This window comes from Barbus barbus (genome assembly GCF_936440315.1).
Source record: "Barbus barbus genome assembly, chromosome: 31".
NCBI lineage: Eukaryota > Metazoa > Chordata > Actinopteri > Cypriniformes > Cyprinidae > Barbus > Barbus barbus.
This window is the reverse complement of record NC_136759.1, coordinates 28,266,724-28,285,351: the sequence shown is the minus strand read 5'-3', so window position 1 is coordinate 28,285,351 and position 18,628 is coordinate 28,266,724. Positions and strand designations below refer to the sequence as shown.

General features: G+C 39.4%; 1 protein-coding gene across 1 annotated transcript in view; it reads right to left on the bottom strand.

Annotated features, from left to right (window-relative positions):
• Positions 1–18,628, bottom strand: part of LOC306850988 (schwannomin-interacting protein 1-like) — a 250,253-nt gene that overhangs the window by 164,737 nt on the left and 66,888 nt on the right. Inside the window, exons 5-7 of the mRNA XM_079386982.1 lie at positions 8,434–8,495; positions 5,988–6,059; positions 4,318–4,453 (exon numbers count right to left, since the gene is read on the bottom strand). Of these exons, the coding sequence (XP_079243108.1) occupies positions 4,318–4,453; positions 5,988–6,059; positions 8,434–8,495 (270 nt within the window). The remainder of the gene's footprint in view (positions 1–4,317; positions 4,454–5,987; positions 6,060–8,433; positions 8,496–18,628) is intronic.

Genomic DNA, 18,628 nt, shown 5'->3' with positions numbered 1-18,628 from the left:
ACAAAGACGGGGAAAGCGTGGAGGGCTGCGTGCTAAGCTAAGGCTAAACCCACATCGACCAGCTCTGCCCAGCATCTTCCTTGCCAATGTACGGTCTCTGATGAACAAGATGGACGAACTAAAGATCTGGACCCTCACACAGAAATGGCTTATGGACTGTAATGTTATGTTCTTCACTGAAACATGGCTCTGCAACGATGTCCCAAACAGCGTGGTGCATATGGATGGACGTGCTCTCTTCAGGGCTGACAGAGTAGCAGCAACCTCTGGTAAAAACAAGGGTGGTGGAGTATGCATTTATGTAAATAAATCATGGTGCAAAGACTCTGTCATTGTTGATACCTACTGCTCTGCTGAGCTGGAGTTCCTGATTATCAAGTGCAGGCCATTCTATCTACCACGTGAGTTTACTTGCATTGTTGCTGCTGCAGTTTATGTACCTCCGGACGCTAATGCTAACGTGGCTATGAAAGAACTCTGTGCTGCTATTAGCAAACTACAAACCCTGCACCCGGATGGAGCCTTTATTGTTGCTGGGGACTTCAATCACTGCACTCTTAGATCTGTTCTCCCTAAATTTAATCAAAATGTCTCCTGCACTACAAGAGGACATAAAACATTGGACCACGTTTATACTAATGTGAGTGATGCCTACAAAGTCACACCCCTCCCCCACCTGGGTCAGTCTGATCACCTCTCTTTGTTCCTGCTCCCCAAGTATACCCCGGTCATCAAACGTGTGAAACCTACAACAAGGACTGTTAAAATCTGGCTGGAAGGTGCTGACTCCACTCTTCAACATCAATTCCAGCTCACAGAATGGAGTGAGTTTGCTGCCCAGGCCACCACAAACTCTCAGATTAACATTGACACTTACACCAACTCTGTCATGGAGCACATCAACAGCTGTGTGAGCAGAGTGACTACACACAAAAAAATAAAAATCTTCCCCAATCAGAAGCCCTGGATGAACAGAGAGGTTCGCCTCCTGCTCAAAGCAAGAGATGCAGCCTTCAGGTCTGGAGACCAGGAGGCTTACAGCTCAGCCAGAGCCAACCTGAGGAAGGGTATCTGCCAGGCCAAACTCACACACAAACAGAAGATTGAAGAACACTTCAATTCTTCAGACCCCCGGCGTATGTGGCAAGGCATACAATCTATCACGGATTACAAACCACCTAACTCTGTGCCCCCCTCCAGCTCTGCCTCCCTCCCAAACGAGCTCAACCACTTTTATGCTCGTTTTGATCAAAATAATAAGGAGATCTCACTCAAAGCTGAGCATCAACCCAGTGAACTGCCTCTCACTCTCTCCACATCAGACGTTTACTCCACTTTGCGTAAGGTGAATGCACGGAAGGCAGCTGGCCCTGACGGAATACCTGGTCGTGTGCTTAAAGCCTGTGCGGAGCAGCTAGCTGAGGTCTTCACGGACATTTTCAATCTGTCCCTGGCCCAAACAACTGTCCCCACTATCTTCAAAACCTCCACCATCGTACCAGTACCGAAACATTCCACTGCCTCGGTCCCTAACGACTTCCGTCCTGTTGCACTCACCCCCATCATTGCCAAGTGTTTTGAGAAACTGGTTGCATCCCACCTAAAATCCTGTCTCCCTGCTACACTGGACCCATTCCAATTTGCCTATCGCCACAATAGGTCAACAGAGGACGCCATCTCAACAGCGCTTCACTCTGCCCTCACCCACCTGGACAGTCAAAACACACATGTGAGAATGCTGTTCATGGACTTCAGTTCTGCATTTAATACAGTAATCCCCTCCAAGCTGATCTCCAAGCTCAGCCAGCTTGGAATCAGCACACCCATCTGTAATTGGATTCTAGATTTTCTGACTAACAGACCTCAGTCCGTCAAGTTAGATAACCTCTCCTCCTCCATCATCACCCTGAACACCGGCGTGCCACAGGGCTGCGTACTGAGCCCTCTCCTGTACTCCCTCTTCACCCATGACTGTGTTCCTGTTTATGGCTCCAACACCATAATCAAATTTGCAGATGACACCACGGTGGTAGGTCTGATCAAGGATGACGATGAATCAGCCTACAGGGATGAGGTGCAGCACCTGGCTGTATGGTGTGCCACCAATAATCTACAGCTAAACACCCAGAAGACAAAGGAGATCATTGTGGACTTCAGGCGGACTAGGAGTCATGCACACACACCCATCTACATCAACGGAGCTGAAGTGGAGCGTGTGTCGAGTTTCAAGTTCCTTGGCATCCACATCTCTGATGACCTCACCTGGTCCCATAACACCTCTACTCTGGTCAAAAAGGCACAGCAGCGCCTTTACTTCTTAAGGAGCCTTAAGAAAGTTCACCTGAATCCCAGGATCCTTGTGGAATTCTACCGCTGTACCATTGAGAGCATACTCACGAACTGCATCTCAGTATGGTACAGCAATTGCTCCGCATCTGACCGCAAAGCACTCCAGCGGGTGGTGAAAACTGCTCAACGGATCACCGGCACCCAGTTAACTTCCATTGAGAACATTTATTATAAGCGCTGTCTGGGCAGGGCAAGAAACATCATCAAGGATGCCTCTCACCCTAACCATGGACTTTTCACCCTCCTTCCATCCGGCAGGCGTTACAGGTGCCTACGCTCTCGCACCAGTAGGCTCAGGAAGAGCTTCTTCCCCGAGGCTGTGACACTTCTGAACGCCACACCACCAATCTAACCTGCACCTGCTTATTACTGCACTGGTCACAGTACTTTAAACACATGCATTTGCACTACTCATATTTTGCACAGACTGCACATCGTTCAAGTCATTACACTATAAACTGTTTAAAGTTGTTACTGTACAAGCACAGTAAACTATTTCTATAAAATATTGCACTACTGCTATTTTGCATAGAATACATTGTTCTATCAATACTTTGCACACTCATCCAGCTGTATTTATTTATTACCACTGTTCTCACGTTCCTGCTGTTCATAATGTGTATATATAATCTGTAATCTATATAATCTACATTGCTCTGTTCATAATGTACATACAATCCCTACATTGCATTCCTATTTTATATTCTGTATATACTCTGCTCAATACTGTATATAGCAATTCCACTGTATATTCTGTAAATCATATCTTCACTTACTCTGCACTTATATGTATATAAAACACTATATTCTTGCACTTCTGGTTAGATGCTAACTGCATTTCATTAGCTCTGTACTTGTACTCTGCATAAATGACAATAAAGTTGAATCTAATCTAATCTAATCTAATTAGCATGCCAACTCCCGCACCGGTATGTTCACTTGCAGTTATTCCTGATAACAGAGAAAAGACCCTATAATACTGAGATACAGATAAGACTAAAATCAATCAAATCTGTAAAGGGTCTACTTTTAATAGTGTACACTGACAATAACAACAAAACATTGTGCTTTTGTAAAATAAAGAAAACACACAGGGTGCGCTTTCTGCCGTCTCGCGTGAACTTCTTTCTGAAATGTGTCTGAAAGGAAAATGAACTGAAACTCAGCGAACTTGACACACAGGCATGAGACATATGTCTATAGCAAACTTCACAAGTGTCTACTTCTAAATGAACCAATTCAAATCGAAAATTAATATTCTCTGATTATGTAATCTGTATGAAACCAATGCGAGGTACAGTGTTTCCCGTCTGAGCTTATTATCCGTAGCCATACCTGTGTGCATAAGCTCTCATCCGTGTGGTCAAAAATATTTTTTTTCCATTTCCATCCATAACCTGCAAACGGCATGGACTGTTCTTCTAAAGCTGCTTTGCAACCAATTATATTGTAAAAACAGCCATAGACAATTGAACTGAACAGTGGATAAAAGCTGCCCAGACAGCAACATAGTTTTAGCCCATGTGAAATTCATGTGGGGATCTGGGCCGACACTGCTTGCTGTCTGGGTGCAGTGTGTGTGTGTGTGTGTGTGTGTGTGTGTGTGTGTGTGTGTTAAACTGCACTGTACACTAACGCCTGAACAACAGATCCCTCTACTGGTCACATATGAGATACTCAACCAAGTGTGTGATACTCAGATTCCATAAGATTTCATCAAACAACAAAACAGTCACAATCTTCACAGGACGGAAGAACAACTGCTCCATATCCTTATTTACATAATAGATATGTCAAAGGTATGTAAAATAATACCTTGATTACTACCAGGGAACATGTCTGAAAACAAGCGTTACCAAATGCATTTGATGCTCCTCAATGTCATGACCTTCAGAACAATCTGACCTAAAACACCTCAAACTCCCAAACACCATCAGCCTGCGGAAGAGGAAAGAGGGCGTGGCTTACGGGGGCGCTGCCATCTGATAGGGTGGTCATGCTGATGGATGCGCTCATCTTGTCTGAGGACAGAGAGGGAGGGGAGGGGCTCCTCTTCTCCAGGATATCCTGTGTCTGCAGGAAGTCTCGCCAGTCATCCTGAATGCTGATTGATAACATGAGCAAAGATACAGTTTATTTGCTAACACTATTTTACAGTGTAGTGATGTAACGGAGTGAAAGTTTATTATCACGATTAGCGTGACCAAAATGATCATGGTTATCAGTATTATCATGAATCAGAAATTATTCATTTTCACCAAGATTTATACATAAAATCATCAAACAACTAATAAAATTACTTTTTGTTTGCATAAACACTAAAACAATAACATTGCCAGTGATATTTGGATTTTAAATGACATCATGACTGACAACAGTTTATGTTGAATGAAAAAACAATTATGAAATGTTCAAATAAACCTTTGAAAAAGTTTCATAAAGTGATAAACCTTACATTTCAGCCTTTAAATAAAGAAAAGAGTTAAGTCACAATGATAACTGATTTATAAATGATTATATGTATTTTATCTGCTCCATAAATAATTCTAGATAGTTTATCTGAATAGTTTAAATGTGTTGAATCCACATAAGCTTGTTTTTCATCAACCGGTCATAAATTACAGCAGGGTCTGTAAATCCGGTCTGTGTTTAGTCCAGACAGAAACTGCACACAGACTGAATGTGAACAGAGTCTCTGTAAATCCAGTCTCTGACAGCAGGTGGCGCTGATGGAGCAGCAGAATTACAGATGTTTCTCGTAAAGAACACTACTTTATTAGGTATCACATGGAGCGAAGGTGAAAACAAACTGCCTTCGAATATTTTCTGAAGACAGTCAGAACCTTCAGAGGTGCATTAATATAATTAATTAATTCATATAATCATTTGTATAATTCCCTCAGCACTCGTTTAAAACCTTGCAGCTTTCCGTCATGTTTTCACTCTAAACTACACTACTCTGTGTGCTCTGCTGTTACTGAAAACTCTGCTTTATGCTGGATAGCATTTATTTATCCTGAGTTGTTCAAATCGCCGGTAATCAAATACGGTTTTAATTATAATTAAACTATGAAACTGTAATACTAACCGTGGGGAATTTTTCCATGATTTATCATCAAACTGGTAATTTCAAGCTACTATTCCTAAACCAAACCCTATAAAAATGTAATTCCACTGTATCAAGGACACCTTAGGAAGTGAACCCATTTGTTTTAAGGTGTGCGTTCTTACAGCGTAATTCTGCGCTCACAACCTGTAGGCCTGCTTACAGTAGGGTTTGGTTTAGGGTTTAATGCATGCTATTATGTATAATTTACTGTTATTACTATATTAAGTACATGTTATGTTAAATGAAAAATGAAGTGTGATTGTGAGTTATTTCCACGAGGAGGTACTGATAATAAAATACCTATAATCACATATAAAAATAAAATACAGAAATTACTGATAATAGCTATAATTACTCATATTTACTGATTGCAAATCAACAAAGGAATACCATGATAAAGTGATAGCAATAATTGAGTCCACTGTATTATCCATAATCTCCCATGACAGTGGAGTACTGGTAATGATAATCACCCATGGCAATGTGATATCTGCAGTATAAGTGATGGAGATATTGATCATATACTCACATCAGTACTGTGCTCTCCAGTGGATGTGTGCTCACTGTGATGTTATTCTCCAGGTCTGTCGCCATCTGATGACTGAAACAAGTACATTCACACAACACAAGCACATTGCACAATTTATTTATTATTATTAATTTATTTATTTGCATCTTTTAAAAATCTGTTTAGTGTTTTCATGATGATGCTGACATTTAACTTTCTTTAGCAAACTAATTCATATTTGAAATTAGTATTGTTTACTTCACAGTCAAATGAACAGATGGTGGGAAACCCCATTGGAATACAGCTCCACTGTCACGCATGAACATGCAAACAACACACAAACACATGCAATAATAGTTTTTGTTCTTATTTTTACCATTACTTAGAGTATATATATATATATATAGGTTACACAATTTATTGACTTTAAATGGAACTCAGGAGGAGCATGTTAATTTAATCCATCCGATCACAGCACTATCCTACCTCCAGCTCCAGCCATCCATTACAGACAGTGAGCCAGATCTGTTTCTTCACCTCTATTCACACTGGATTAACATGCCAACTCCCGATTACTGCTATAAACTAGTGATAATGCTACTAAAGTGAAATGATTATTTTGTCTGTTTTGTAGTGATGGGTTTTTCGAAGCACTGCTTCATGAGGCTTTGAAACCTTTGCGATCCATGTGTTATGAGCCAGTGGTTTGGAGTGTGTATCAAACTGCCAAAATCATGTCATTTCAGTAAACCAAGCTTCATCATGTCTTCATTATATATGGTTTTTTACCTGATCGCAGATCAGTTTTATCAATTTGTAGACATTGTAATGAGACATTTGTGTAATTAAAAGGAAGAATAGTGGTAAACAAACAAAACAAGCCCTGCAAATAATAATAATAAATAAAAACTTTAAAAAAACACTTCATATTTAATGGTATTTGATGTTGTTAATTGCATTTAATATATTATAGTTTCAATAAAACATTTGCAATGGGTTTGTAAAAGCAGTTTTTCTGCATGTTTTGGTTGCATGTACACAGTTTTGACCAGCAGGCATCACCAGCGCAGGCTTTGAGTGCTTCGAAACAAGCAGTTGGTTGATTCAAAGCTTCGAAAAGGTGTGTTTCTCCCATCACTACTGTTTTGTGTTTGACACCAAAATATTCATTCACAGCTTCTGTCTACAAAAACACAGGTCTGAATCCCAACTAGACTCTCAGTGGAATTAAACGACTGGGATAAACTGTTAGAGAACAAGTTTGTGAAATTATGTAAATCTCCCTTTGAGATAAATTAAATGGTTAGAGGGGTCATGTGATGCGATTTCAAGTTTTCCTTTCTCTTTGGAGTGTTACAAGCTGTTCATGCATAGATAAGATCCCTGAAGTTGCAAAGACTAAAGTCTCAAAACCAAAGAGATATTCTTTATAAAAGTTAAGACTCATCCATGCCCTCCTAAAACGGCTCATTCAAACACACCCCCACATCTACGTCACGGTGTGGGGAGATTTTCATAACAGCGCCCAAATGTATACGCAAAGAAAGAGGCTGTGATTTTTATTCTGGCTGTAGTGCTGTTGCTGCCTCCGGCACCATGTCCTGGAGACGCTGTGTTTCGTTGTGAAAGTACTTTGTTCAGGCTTCCAAAAGAGGACACAACTAGAAATCAGTGGTTAAGTTGTATTTACAACACTGTTCCAGAACAGTTCAACCCAAATACTGGAGTGTGTGCAGCGCATTTTACAGAGGACTATTTCCTGATCCTGAGAGAGTAGTCTACAATGCCAGCTGTGCTCAAAGACTGTTTCTATAAAGTGGGGCAATTCCAGCTTTGCGAGGACAGTCTGGTGCTTCTGACTCTCAGCCTGTAAGTATGTTTCTGCCACTGACTATTCAAACACGAGTTTTGAGCAGCGTAGAGTAGTGCTTGTTGTTTGTTGTTTCTCCGATCACAAATGCAGACATGGTAAAGAGTAAAAACACAGTAGAAGTCATTATAATCAGTAATTGTGTCCCCACTGGATGCAACAAATGCCTCGTTTATAATGGGTTGTAATGCTATTGTGTGGTTGTGCTGGGAGGGGCGTAACATTTCCGTCTCATGCTTGAGATATTTGGGCAATCACAACGCAGCTGGCCAATCAGAGCAAAAATCAGTGCATTTCAGAAAGGCAGGACATAGAGGGGCAGCAATAATGTACAGTATGTGCAAAATAATGTGTTTTTTTTAACCTTAAACCGCATAAACACATTGCATTACACCAAATACACAAAATAATGTTCTTTTTAGCAACGTCATATGACCCCTTTAAGAGAGAGGAAAATCTGTTATGTTTGTAACACTTGAGCTGCACACTAGAGAGAGCCCTCAAATCTGTACTGAGAGGAAAATAATGTTCATTCATAACAGAAACTCCACTGTCTTGCAAGCTTCTTCTTGTTTCATGTTCACACACAGTACTCACTTTTGCAGTTCGTATCCTCCGTCGTTCAAACACTTTATCCTCTGGGATGTCTGGAGCTCCTCCTGAGAGACACAGACAAGAGAAAAAGAACATAAACAAAATTAGTGCAAGTGTCCTCCATTTCCAAAACCAAGGTCAGGAATAATGAACAAAAAATGCCCCAGCATAATTAAACTAAACCTGTTACGACTATCATGATGACAGTGAAAAGTGTTTAGAGGAATGAAAAGTTAGATGTGCTCATGCTGCTTGATGATTTCTGTCTGCATGCGGTTTGCAGCGTTGAGCATTAAAACCAATCTCACACATTTCTGTTGAGCTTATGATTGCAATGTCGAATGTGTTTTTAGATTCATCACTGTGGAGAGTGTGTGAGTGTGTGCGCTCACTGCCTGAATTCTGCTCTCATCATCATAAACAATAAAGTGCAGAAAAGATGGAAGGAACATATATTTGTTTTTTTGTTTGTTTTTTTGATAAAAAGGAGACAGAAGCACATAAAAGATACTGGACTAACACCGGAAACTGAGGCCTTAAACAGACAGGAGTGAAATCAAGGTACATCAGGTATGAGAACTAACTAAGTACAGTCTCCACGTGACAGCCTACAGCTCAGATAAACTACATTCTGCATTGTTCTGCCACCTGATGTAATGAAGGAATTTCGCAAATCAGTTAAGAGCACAAATGAACACTGTCTGCGTGACACAACTCTCCAGCTCTCAAGACTGCGGTTTACCACAATCTGCTATACTTTACTGAGCCTAGAGCATTCAGACCTGATGGCCTCAGTCAGATGTTGAATGTGCTCTAGACTTCATCTCACGCTCATGACGTGCCATTTGGTAAATTACTGCTGAATACAAACATCTATTTTACATAAGATTCTGTTTACCGCCTGAAAGTAATAGCACACCATTAATTGCAGCATGCAAATAGTGCTGAGTTCTGTGAATAAGGCACGATCTGTAATGAGCCGAAAATAAATGAGACGTGTTGTGTTGAAAAAAAATGCCAGTGACTTTATTAATGCTAATGGCACAGCGCTGTTTCAGAGTGTTAGCCTGCTAGCACCATTAAACGAGATTTCAGATGGTTAGTGAATAAAATGCACGATTTTGTGCTGAAATACCACACACAAAACTGCCAGAGCTACTGCGATTCATTCCCTCAGTTTAGTGTTCTCAGGTCTTTCTATGTCATCCTGCATCAATTGCAGGTGAAGATACTGATCAAGATCTTCAGGTGAAAATAACAAGCTAAAATCAGTTGAATATCTGCTCTCTGTCAATGAAGTGGATGGTTGCTTGATGGTTTCATTAGTTTGTGTAGTTGTGAAGCAGCTTCTGTCTCTGTGTCAGCATGAATGGCCACTAATTGTGCCAAATTCAACCTCGAATCCCCCACAACACACTACAGAGACGCCATCACTCCACGTACACTGTGCCAAACCATGACTTCTCATCTCATACCTGCAAACAGGAACTGATTTCAGGCCGTGTTTCTTGTCCTTTCATATCAGTCTCTCTGTCTGGGTGGCACTGAGGGAGCGACAGTACAGCAGCTCCTTTCCAAACCCTAGTGAGCTGCCTAACTAGTCAGCATAATGTCACAGTAGATTTCTATTTTAAATAAATGCTGTTCATTTGAACTTTCTATTCATCTGCAAATAAAATGTATGATGGTTTCCACAAAAATATTGCGCAGCACGACTGTGTTCAACATTGATAATAATGATAAATGTTTCTTGAGCAGTAAATCAGTATATTAGAATGATTTCTGAAGATCATGTGACACTGAAGACTGGAATAATGATGCTGAAAATTCAATTAGTTACATTTTAACATATATTCACATAGAAAACAACTATTTTAAACTGTAATAATATTTCACAATATTACTGTTTTTAGTGTATTTTTGATCAAATAAATGCAGCCAAACAAATGAATTTTAATTATGAAAGCCAACACACTTACCTGTAAATTCTTGTAAAACCTACTGTTTGCAGGTCCTTTAAGCAGGATTAAAAATACAATAATAATAATAATAATAATACATTTTTAAAAGGCTCAGTATTATCAAATCAATCATTTTGCCTTCCTGCTTAATCAAAAATGACATGTGAAGTCATGAAATATATACTGAAGACCATTTTACCTGTTATTTTACCAACCATTTATGCATTTAATATAAGTATTAAATGCACTGTGTTGACTGCGTTGTGTCGAAAGCTTCACATTTGTGTGTGTATGTGCATGTGTGTGCATTAATAGAGTTGCATTACATTTCAGAGAACGGAATGGAGCGGATTGCGGGTTCGGATCAGAGTGAGATTCAGATGTCATAGTGAGTGTGATGAATGTGATAATGAGCCGGTGTGTTCCTCGCTCACACAAACAACCAAAGAACCAGGAAATAAAACACTATGCTTTGCATAATTTAGTGTGCAAGTGGACAGCAAATCTATATTCATTTTGGCTTTTGCAAATCCAAGCAGACTGCATTGATTAGAGAGGAAACTACACAAGCGATTTATGTGTATGTATGTGTGTTCGTGTGTGTGTGTGTAGAGCTCACTGTAGGTGTGATGGTGACCCTTTCTAAAGCAGCACAGACTCTGAAGGTGAGTGAGAGAGAGATGAAGACAGGTGTGTGTGTGTGTGTGTGTGTGTGTGTGTGTGTTTGAAAGAGGGAGATCCTCTGGCTGTACGGTATTAAACTGGACACCAGCCAGCTACACATACAGAGACAAAGAGAGCGATAGGAGGGTCAAAGAGATGAAGAACAACTGCAATACAAACTAGATTTTACATTCTGATTTACATGTTGATGTTCTGAAGAAAATAGAAATGCAATAGAAATTATGGAATAAATAATGCATTGAAATGATTAATGCGTTTAATGCAGCGCCCTGTCCAGACCTGTCTGTCATCTAAAGAGTCTGATGATCATGAAGCAGGACGACTGACTGACTGCATGATGGAGTCTATTAATGCAGTTATATGAGCCTAATATTTAACATATGAGGGCAAAAAAATCACCCTCTTATATTTATATCATATGATACAGTTTAGTAATATCACACCAGCAAGAGTGCTGTTTCTCTAATATCTACACCACAGCAAATGTGACAATGATTTTTTTTTTACAGTTCAGTAAACAATTAATTAATATTATGTTACATTTTAGACACAATATTGTCTGTTTTAGTTCAGTTTCACAAATGAAAATAATTCCAACCAAAACCACAAAAGAACTGCTGAGTGTCTGTGATCAACACAGAGCGGTGATTCGTTACTGAACGAACACATGGTTTTGAATGAATCGAGTTAGTCAATGTTTCACTGACTCATTCATAAAGACAGTCACTTGCTTCGTTTCTGAATTAATTAGCTGTTTGAACGAATCGGATGAGTGAATGAATACATGATTCACTCATTAAGACAGAGACTTACTGCCACCTACTAGAGCTTTTAGTTTCATATTGAGAGTGGTACAGTATTTCATTTTTTAATAACATTTTTAATAACATTTAATAACATTTGTTTCAATATTCATCAATAGATATTATTACCATATTTAAGCCTTAACATTTTATGTGAATTAAATACTATGTTGAAGCAAAATATTAATTTCTAAATCTTCTGTTTGTAATGTCTATTTAAGGATTTTCTAATTTAACAGAAAAAAGGAGTTCTAATGTGTGATTAATTAGATTAATAAATGTACATATCATGTAATTAATTCGATTAAAAAAATGTAATTGCTTGACAGCCCTATCTAATATATCCCTCTGTAAACACTGTCACTTGAGTAATGAATTTCTCCTATATTATTCCTATATTAATCTCCTAGTATATTAGTGACAAACAGTGCACGAGTCAGTCTCCATCTCTCACTGAAACATGAAGACTTGTTGTGTTAACTGTTGTAGTCTGTATAGTGTTCATGTTGGACTGTTTAATTGAGCAACATACAGTGAAATCATGTTTAACATCTCAGTGATGTAGAATTTGATGAAATCTTGTTTTCCTACACAGTACTTAACAGAATGGAATCAGATAATTGTCAGGTTTGTGTTCAGGACGGAGTTTGTTCATGTGTTTCCTGCGGCTCGCAGCACATAAACACCAGCAGCTGGCTTAACTCATTTAATAAACGCTGTTAACCACAGCCAAGAGCAGCACAGAACAAACATCAGTCAACACATGATGACAGATGCTCAATCATCCCTAACCAGCCAACATTACCGATAACAGAGATGCACATTACACTAAATCTGCTCTTCTGGTTGTTCGGCCTCTGATCAGAACAGATTTGGACTGACATCACCATACAGCAAAGACTGAGATAATGAATATTCATCAACACTGCTAATAATTAATATTCATTAGCCAAGCCTTCACCTTGATATGATCCATAAACATATCTGTGAGATTCTCACATCTGTCATTTTCCTATAGGACTTAAACATTACAATAGGGATGTAACGATTACCGGTTTGATGATAAATCATGATAAAATTCCCAATGGTTAGTCTTACAATTTCATATTTTAAATATTATTAAAACCCTATTCGATTGCAGCAATTTGAACAACTCAGGATAAATAAAGGCTATTGTCACGATTCCGGTCTGTGGCCTTCTGCCCGATAGCCACCAGAGGCCGCCTCTCCATCATATTAACTCTAACACCACACAGCACACTGAACTGCATTTCCCATCATCCATTGCACGGACGACACACACACACACACACACACACACACACACACACACACACACACACACACACACACACAGCTGATTACACTAATTTATACAACTATTTGTTTTTTGTTGATTTTAAATATAAAACTTGGTGAAACTATTTATGTGTCAGTTCATTTTCAGTGATCATTTCCAGCACATCTTAACAATAACGTGATAACCGTGATAACTTTGGTCACTTGTAACCGTGATAAGAAATTTTCATACCATTGCATCATTACATTACAGTTCTACTTTTGATTTATTCATACAAATTTTGTCAAATTATGAGATATTCTGCATTATACAGTGAATTCCATTTTCATGACTGGATTCTTAATTTCCTGCATCACTGAAATCATAATGCCCAAATACATGCACAACACAAGATTCCCCGTGTGTGCTTCATGTTTATATGCATCAGGAGTGTCCAAACTCAGTCCTGGAGGGCCAATGTCTTGCAGAGTTTAGCTCCAACTTGCCTCTACACATCTGCCTGAAAGTTTCTACTATGCCTAGTAAGAGTTTGATTAGATGCTTCAGGTGTGTTTAATTAGGCTTGGAGCTAAACTTTGCAGGACAGTGGCCTGCTTCGCTTCACTCCAACAGTATTTGAGCGTTTAGCAGACACACAGCAGAGGTCCTGCATTCAGCCAATATTATCCACTAAACCTGCTGAGGGCACAGCCAGACATGCTAACAGTCCAGTAACTCTGAAACAACATCATAGTGAAGCAGCGGAGCCACAAACCATTAAAACAAAGAGTCAGACTCAAACAGCTGTCCTGAGAGATCTGAACCTGAGACACTGCAGTGACCTGATGGGATGCACTGTCTGTGTGTGTGTGTGTGTGTGTGTGTGTGTTTGTGTGTGAAGTATGGAGTGCCACAAGGACCTGTCTTAGGCCCTCAGCTGTTTTCAATAGACATGTTGCCCATTGGTAATATTAATAGGAAACACAGGATTATATAATTTTAAAAAATGCCAAATATCAGCCGATATATCGGCCTTGTCAATATATTGGTTGACTGCTACAGCATCACCCCTCACAGCTGTGTGTATGATAGCGCCGGAGGAGAAATGTTTGCTGGATGATTCTGTGTGACTGTCAGCAGGAGCAGAGAGGGAATATTGCTACACAGTGTGTGTGTATGTGTGTGAGAGATAGAGAGAGACTGCTATTCATCTACCCAGACCTGTCTCTGTGCATAACATTTCTCACATCAGTTAAACTCCAAGATTTTTTCCAGTGAATGCATCTAGCTTTAAAAACATTTACATATATTATTGGAAAACAAGCAAAAGATAGTGATGAATAATTTTTTTGTGTTGTTTTGCTCTGTGTTGTATTTGTTCCAGCCTTATGATGCTGATGTCTCTTTAGAGCCCCATTAAAGACATTACTGGGCAGCAGGGACCAGGCTTTACTACCACTGACTGGTCACAGTCACACAATAAAACACCAGCTCATGCAGATTCACACACACACACACGCACACACACACACATGATGGTTTTTGTGGTTTATGGGGACTCTCCATAGGCGTAATGGTTTTTATACTGAACAAACTGTGTGTGCTATTGCCCTACACCAACCCTACACCTAAACTTAGCCCTCACAGGAGACTTTGTGCATTTTTAGATTTTCAAAAAAACACCATTTAGTATGTTTTTTTAAGCCTTTTGAATTACAGGGACATAGGCAGTGTCCTCATAAACCACCTTCATATTGTAATACCTCTGTCATACCCATGTTATTATACATATTTGTGTCCTCATAAATCACATAAACATGCAAACACATTTCATGGTTCATTCCATAGGCGTAATGGTTTTTCTACTGTACAAGCTGTATTTTCTATCCCCTTACCCTAACCTTATTTCTAACTTCATGCAATGGATTGTATTGTTTTAATCTAAAACAGAAAGATTAAGGATAACAGATTAAGTATAATTTGTTTAAAACTGGAGTGGACTTCAAATAGTAGCTATCTTTAAGTGGACTAGTAGAACCAGTCCAAATGTAAAAAAAAAAGAAAAAAAAAGTCACAAGTAAGCACACCAGTCAGGATGAATTGACCAAGTCTAATTGAAATGGTAAGGGCTTTATTTTCTAATCTGTTCAACAGGACAATGCAAACACTTGATCAGATTGAGAACTAAAACTGGAAAGCTCTGAATTTGTGCAAAGACTTAATAATAGCGTAATGACGAATGACGCACAGAGCAAGCTGTTGTTGCTGAATCGTGAGTGTCATGACTGTCGTGTCATTCTAAAGTTGGTCTGTGAAGTCTGTGCAGGACAATGAAGCTGTCCCCTCAGTGCTTGTTTCAGTTTCGAGTGCAGGAAGGGCTGTTTTTACTGCTTGATAAATATGAGCCACTCAAAGGTGCACTAAGCAATATTTGAAAAATATTTGTCGAACCGAGTCCCAAAACACACTTGTGGCCAATCAGCAGTAAAGGGACGTGTCTTGTTATGATAGCGAGAAGAGAGTGCTCAATTTGAGTGCACTGATATTAGCAGATCGACTATAGATAGAGGGAGATGACAGATAAAAAAGAGGAAAATATCAGAGAAACAAAACATTAAAAAGTAGGGTTACGATCAGGCAAGAGATGGCACCCGTATATATATCGAAGCAGCTTTCCAGACATGGAGAGGACTCAAGGAGTGGGAAGGGCTCAAAGCGGACGCAGAGGTTGCAGTTTCTTTTTGACAGGTGAGTAACGTTGATTTTGCTTTGTTTCACACAAATTATCTGTGTTGGCTTTTGTTTGAATATGCTTGTGTGTCATTTTACTTGTTTCCGTAATCGTTGTTGCCATGGTTGCATACATACGTGTGGGGTGGAGATTTCAAAATAGGGGCGATGTCCTGTCGGGTTATGGACGTGTCTGATTTGGTGCTTTCAAATATTAACATTGTTTGGCAAAATTCGCTTAGTGCACCTTTAAGTGACTTAAAGTGAGGCACTTTCATGACTTTCTTAACACACTTTTGAAAAGCACACTGTAATACTATCAAAAAAAAAAAACTAATACATTTGAAGTCATTTGAATAATCTTCTGTTGTGCTTAAAATGCCCACTTATTTTGATGTGTTGACTAACACACATTTTTAACTTGATTACATTTTTAACTGTAGTGTGTTATTTGATATTACATTGAAAGTTCATATATTTTCATTGCACTAAATTGCAATGCCATCATTACAAATATCTAATTACAAATATATTTGAATACATGACAAACAAGTTTCAATAGAAATTATATTAAAATATATTTTAGTTCATTATAAATGACCATCAGCACATTCAGAAATACCATATAAAAATAAAAAAAACACACAAACAATAGAATTATGAAATTACATATAAAGATGTACTGAAGTCCTACTTAAGTGGGTCAAAAATCACTTTAAAAGTCAACTATTTGCATTTAATGATTTGATCTAAGATGGCACTGCAGATGGCAGCTACAGTGCTTTGCTCTTCAGTGTTTGTACTGTTTTTGTTTGTTTTTCCTGTTTTTTGTTTCTCAAACACGATCAGTTTTACCAGGGATGACCTGCTGAGCATTACCGAATTTTGATTATTTAGATGTTTTGCTGGACATTGTAGTTGGCGGAGCCGTAGCTCTGGTCAAATGCTTCAGGACACGCAGACGGGGGAAGCGAGCCGGTGGGCTTGTGAAGCTTCGTCAGCGCGGATTTAGAATGGTGTTGCCTAGCATCCATCTGGCGAATCGCCGCTCTCTACCCAACAAAATGGACGAACTCCTTCTGCTCTCCCGGACAAACAAGGATTTTTCAAACTCTGCTGCTCTGTGTTTCACGGAAACCTGGCTGAATGGCGACATACCGGACAGCGTACTACATCTGCCTAACTTCCAGCTGATCAGAGCAGATCGTGACGCAGAATCAACGGGGAAATCTAATTTACAAGCCTGTTTCTCTCTCACTGATTGGACTGTTTTTGAAGCTGCTGCTGCTAACGATCTGGATGAACTCACAGAGATTGTAACATCTTATATCAGTTTCTGTGCGGATATGTGCATTCCTACCAAGACTCATCTAACTTACAACAACGACAAACCATGGTTCACTGCAAAACTCAGACAGCTCCATCAGGCCATAGAAGATGCTTACAGAAAGGGATGGCTGTGTCCGAAATCGCATACTACTTGTGTAGGTACTACATTTGAATTCAAACGTACTTCTCGACTGTTAAACAAGTATGTTCTATATAGTATGAATGAGGGTAGTATGAATAGAATTCGGACGTACTACATCCGCCATGTACATGTTGTCACGTGTCGTCACAACAGCGCGAAAATTTAAACAGCCCACTCTACTGCGTGAACATCAGCAATGTTGCTCGTAATTCTTACCGCTTTCATCTGCGTTTTAACGTTGATTGGTTCAACAGCTCAGAGGATGCATAGGTCAGCTGCTCGCAGTTCACGCCTTCGTTGATAGCTTGTAAAATATTTATCAAATAAAGTAAGTATAATCACCAATTTAGCTTGCAAATTTTACCTCAGATTAAAAAGGCACATCTATGAACACCATGACAAAGGCTGATTTGGAGCAACGAAATAAAGTAATTTATTGTTATGAATAAATACATATAAAAATACACAGGACAAACAAAAGACACATGAATCAATGAATAAACTTGAATGAATGCATATACATACATATATAGAGAAAGAGAGAAAGAGAGAGAAAGAGAATGAATACAAACAATATATACATATCCTAAATAAATATTATAAATAGATACAATATATACATAAATATATACAAAATAAACAGATAATATATACATATTCTAAAAAAAAAAAAAACTATATACACATTTACAGACTGTGAGCCCTACCACCTACTGCCACCTGAATGCTGCTGTGCCGATTCTTCGATTATATTTCGAAGATGGATATGACCTTCGTCCTAACCTCCGGCTTTCACGACAGTCATTGCTGCTTTGAAGTCAGATTCTGACCATGACTGGGAGAAAGATATTGAGGTGCTGGTGTTTCTGTACTGGCTGGCTCATGCAGCCTCATATCGGGTAGTGTCACTGGCCTTTGACATCCCAAAGTCCACAGTGCACGACATCGTGCACAGAATCAGCAGGGCAGTCATCGGTATTTTGAGGAGAGTGATCGCTTTACCAACCCCGGATGACCTGGAGGAAGTGGGGGCAGGTTTTGCCCAGCTGGCTGGGCCTCAAGCTTTCCGCATGGTAGCTGGTGCAATAGATGGATGCAACATCCGGATCAAACCACCAGCAAGTGACGCCCCATGCTATTTTAACAGGAAGCTGTTCCATTCAGTCCAGCTGCAGGCCATCACTGACCACAAGGGGAAGTTTGTTGACATCTTTGTCGGGTATCCCGGGTCTGTGCATGATGCCAGGGTGCTGAAGAACAGCCCCCTTTA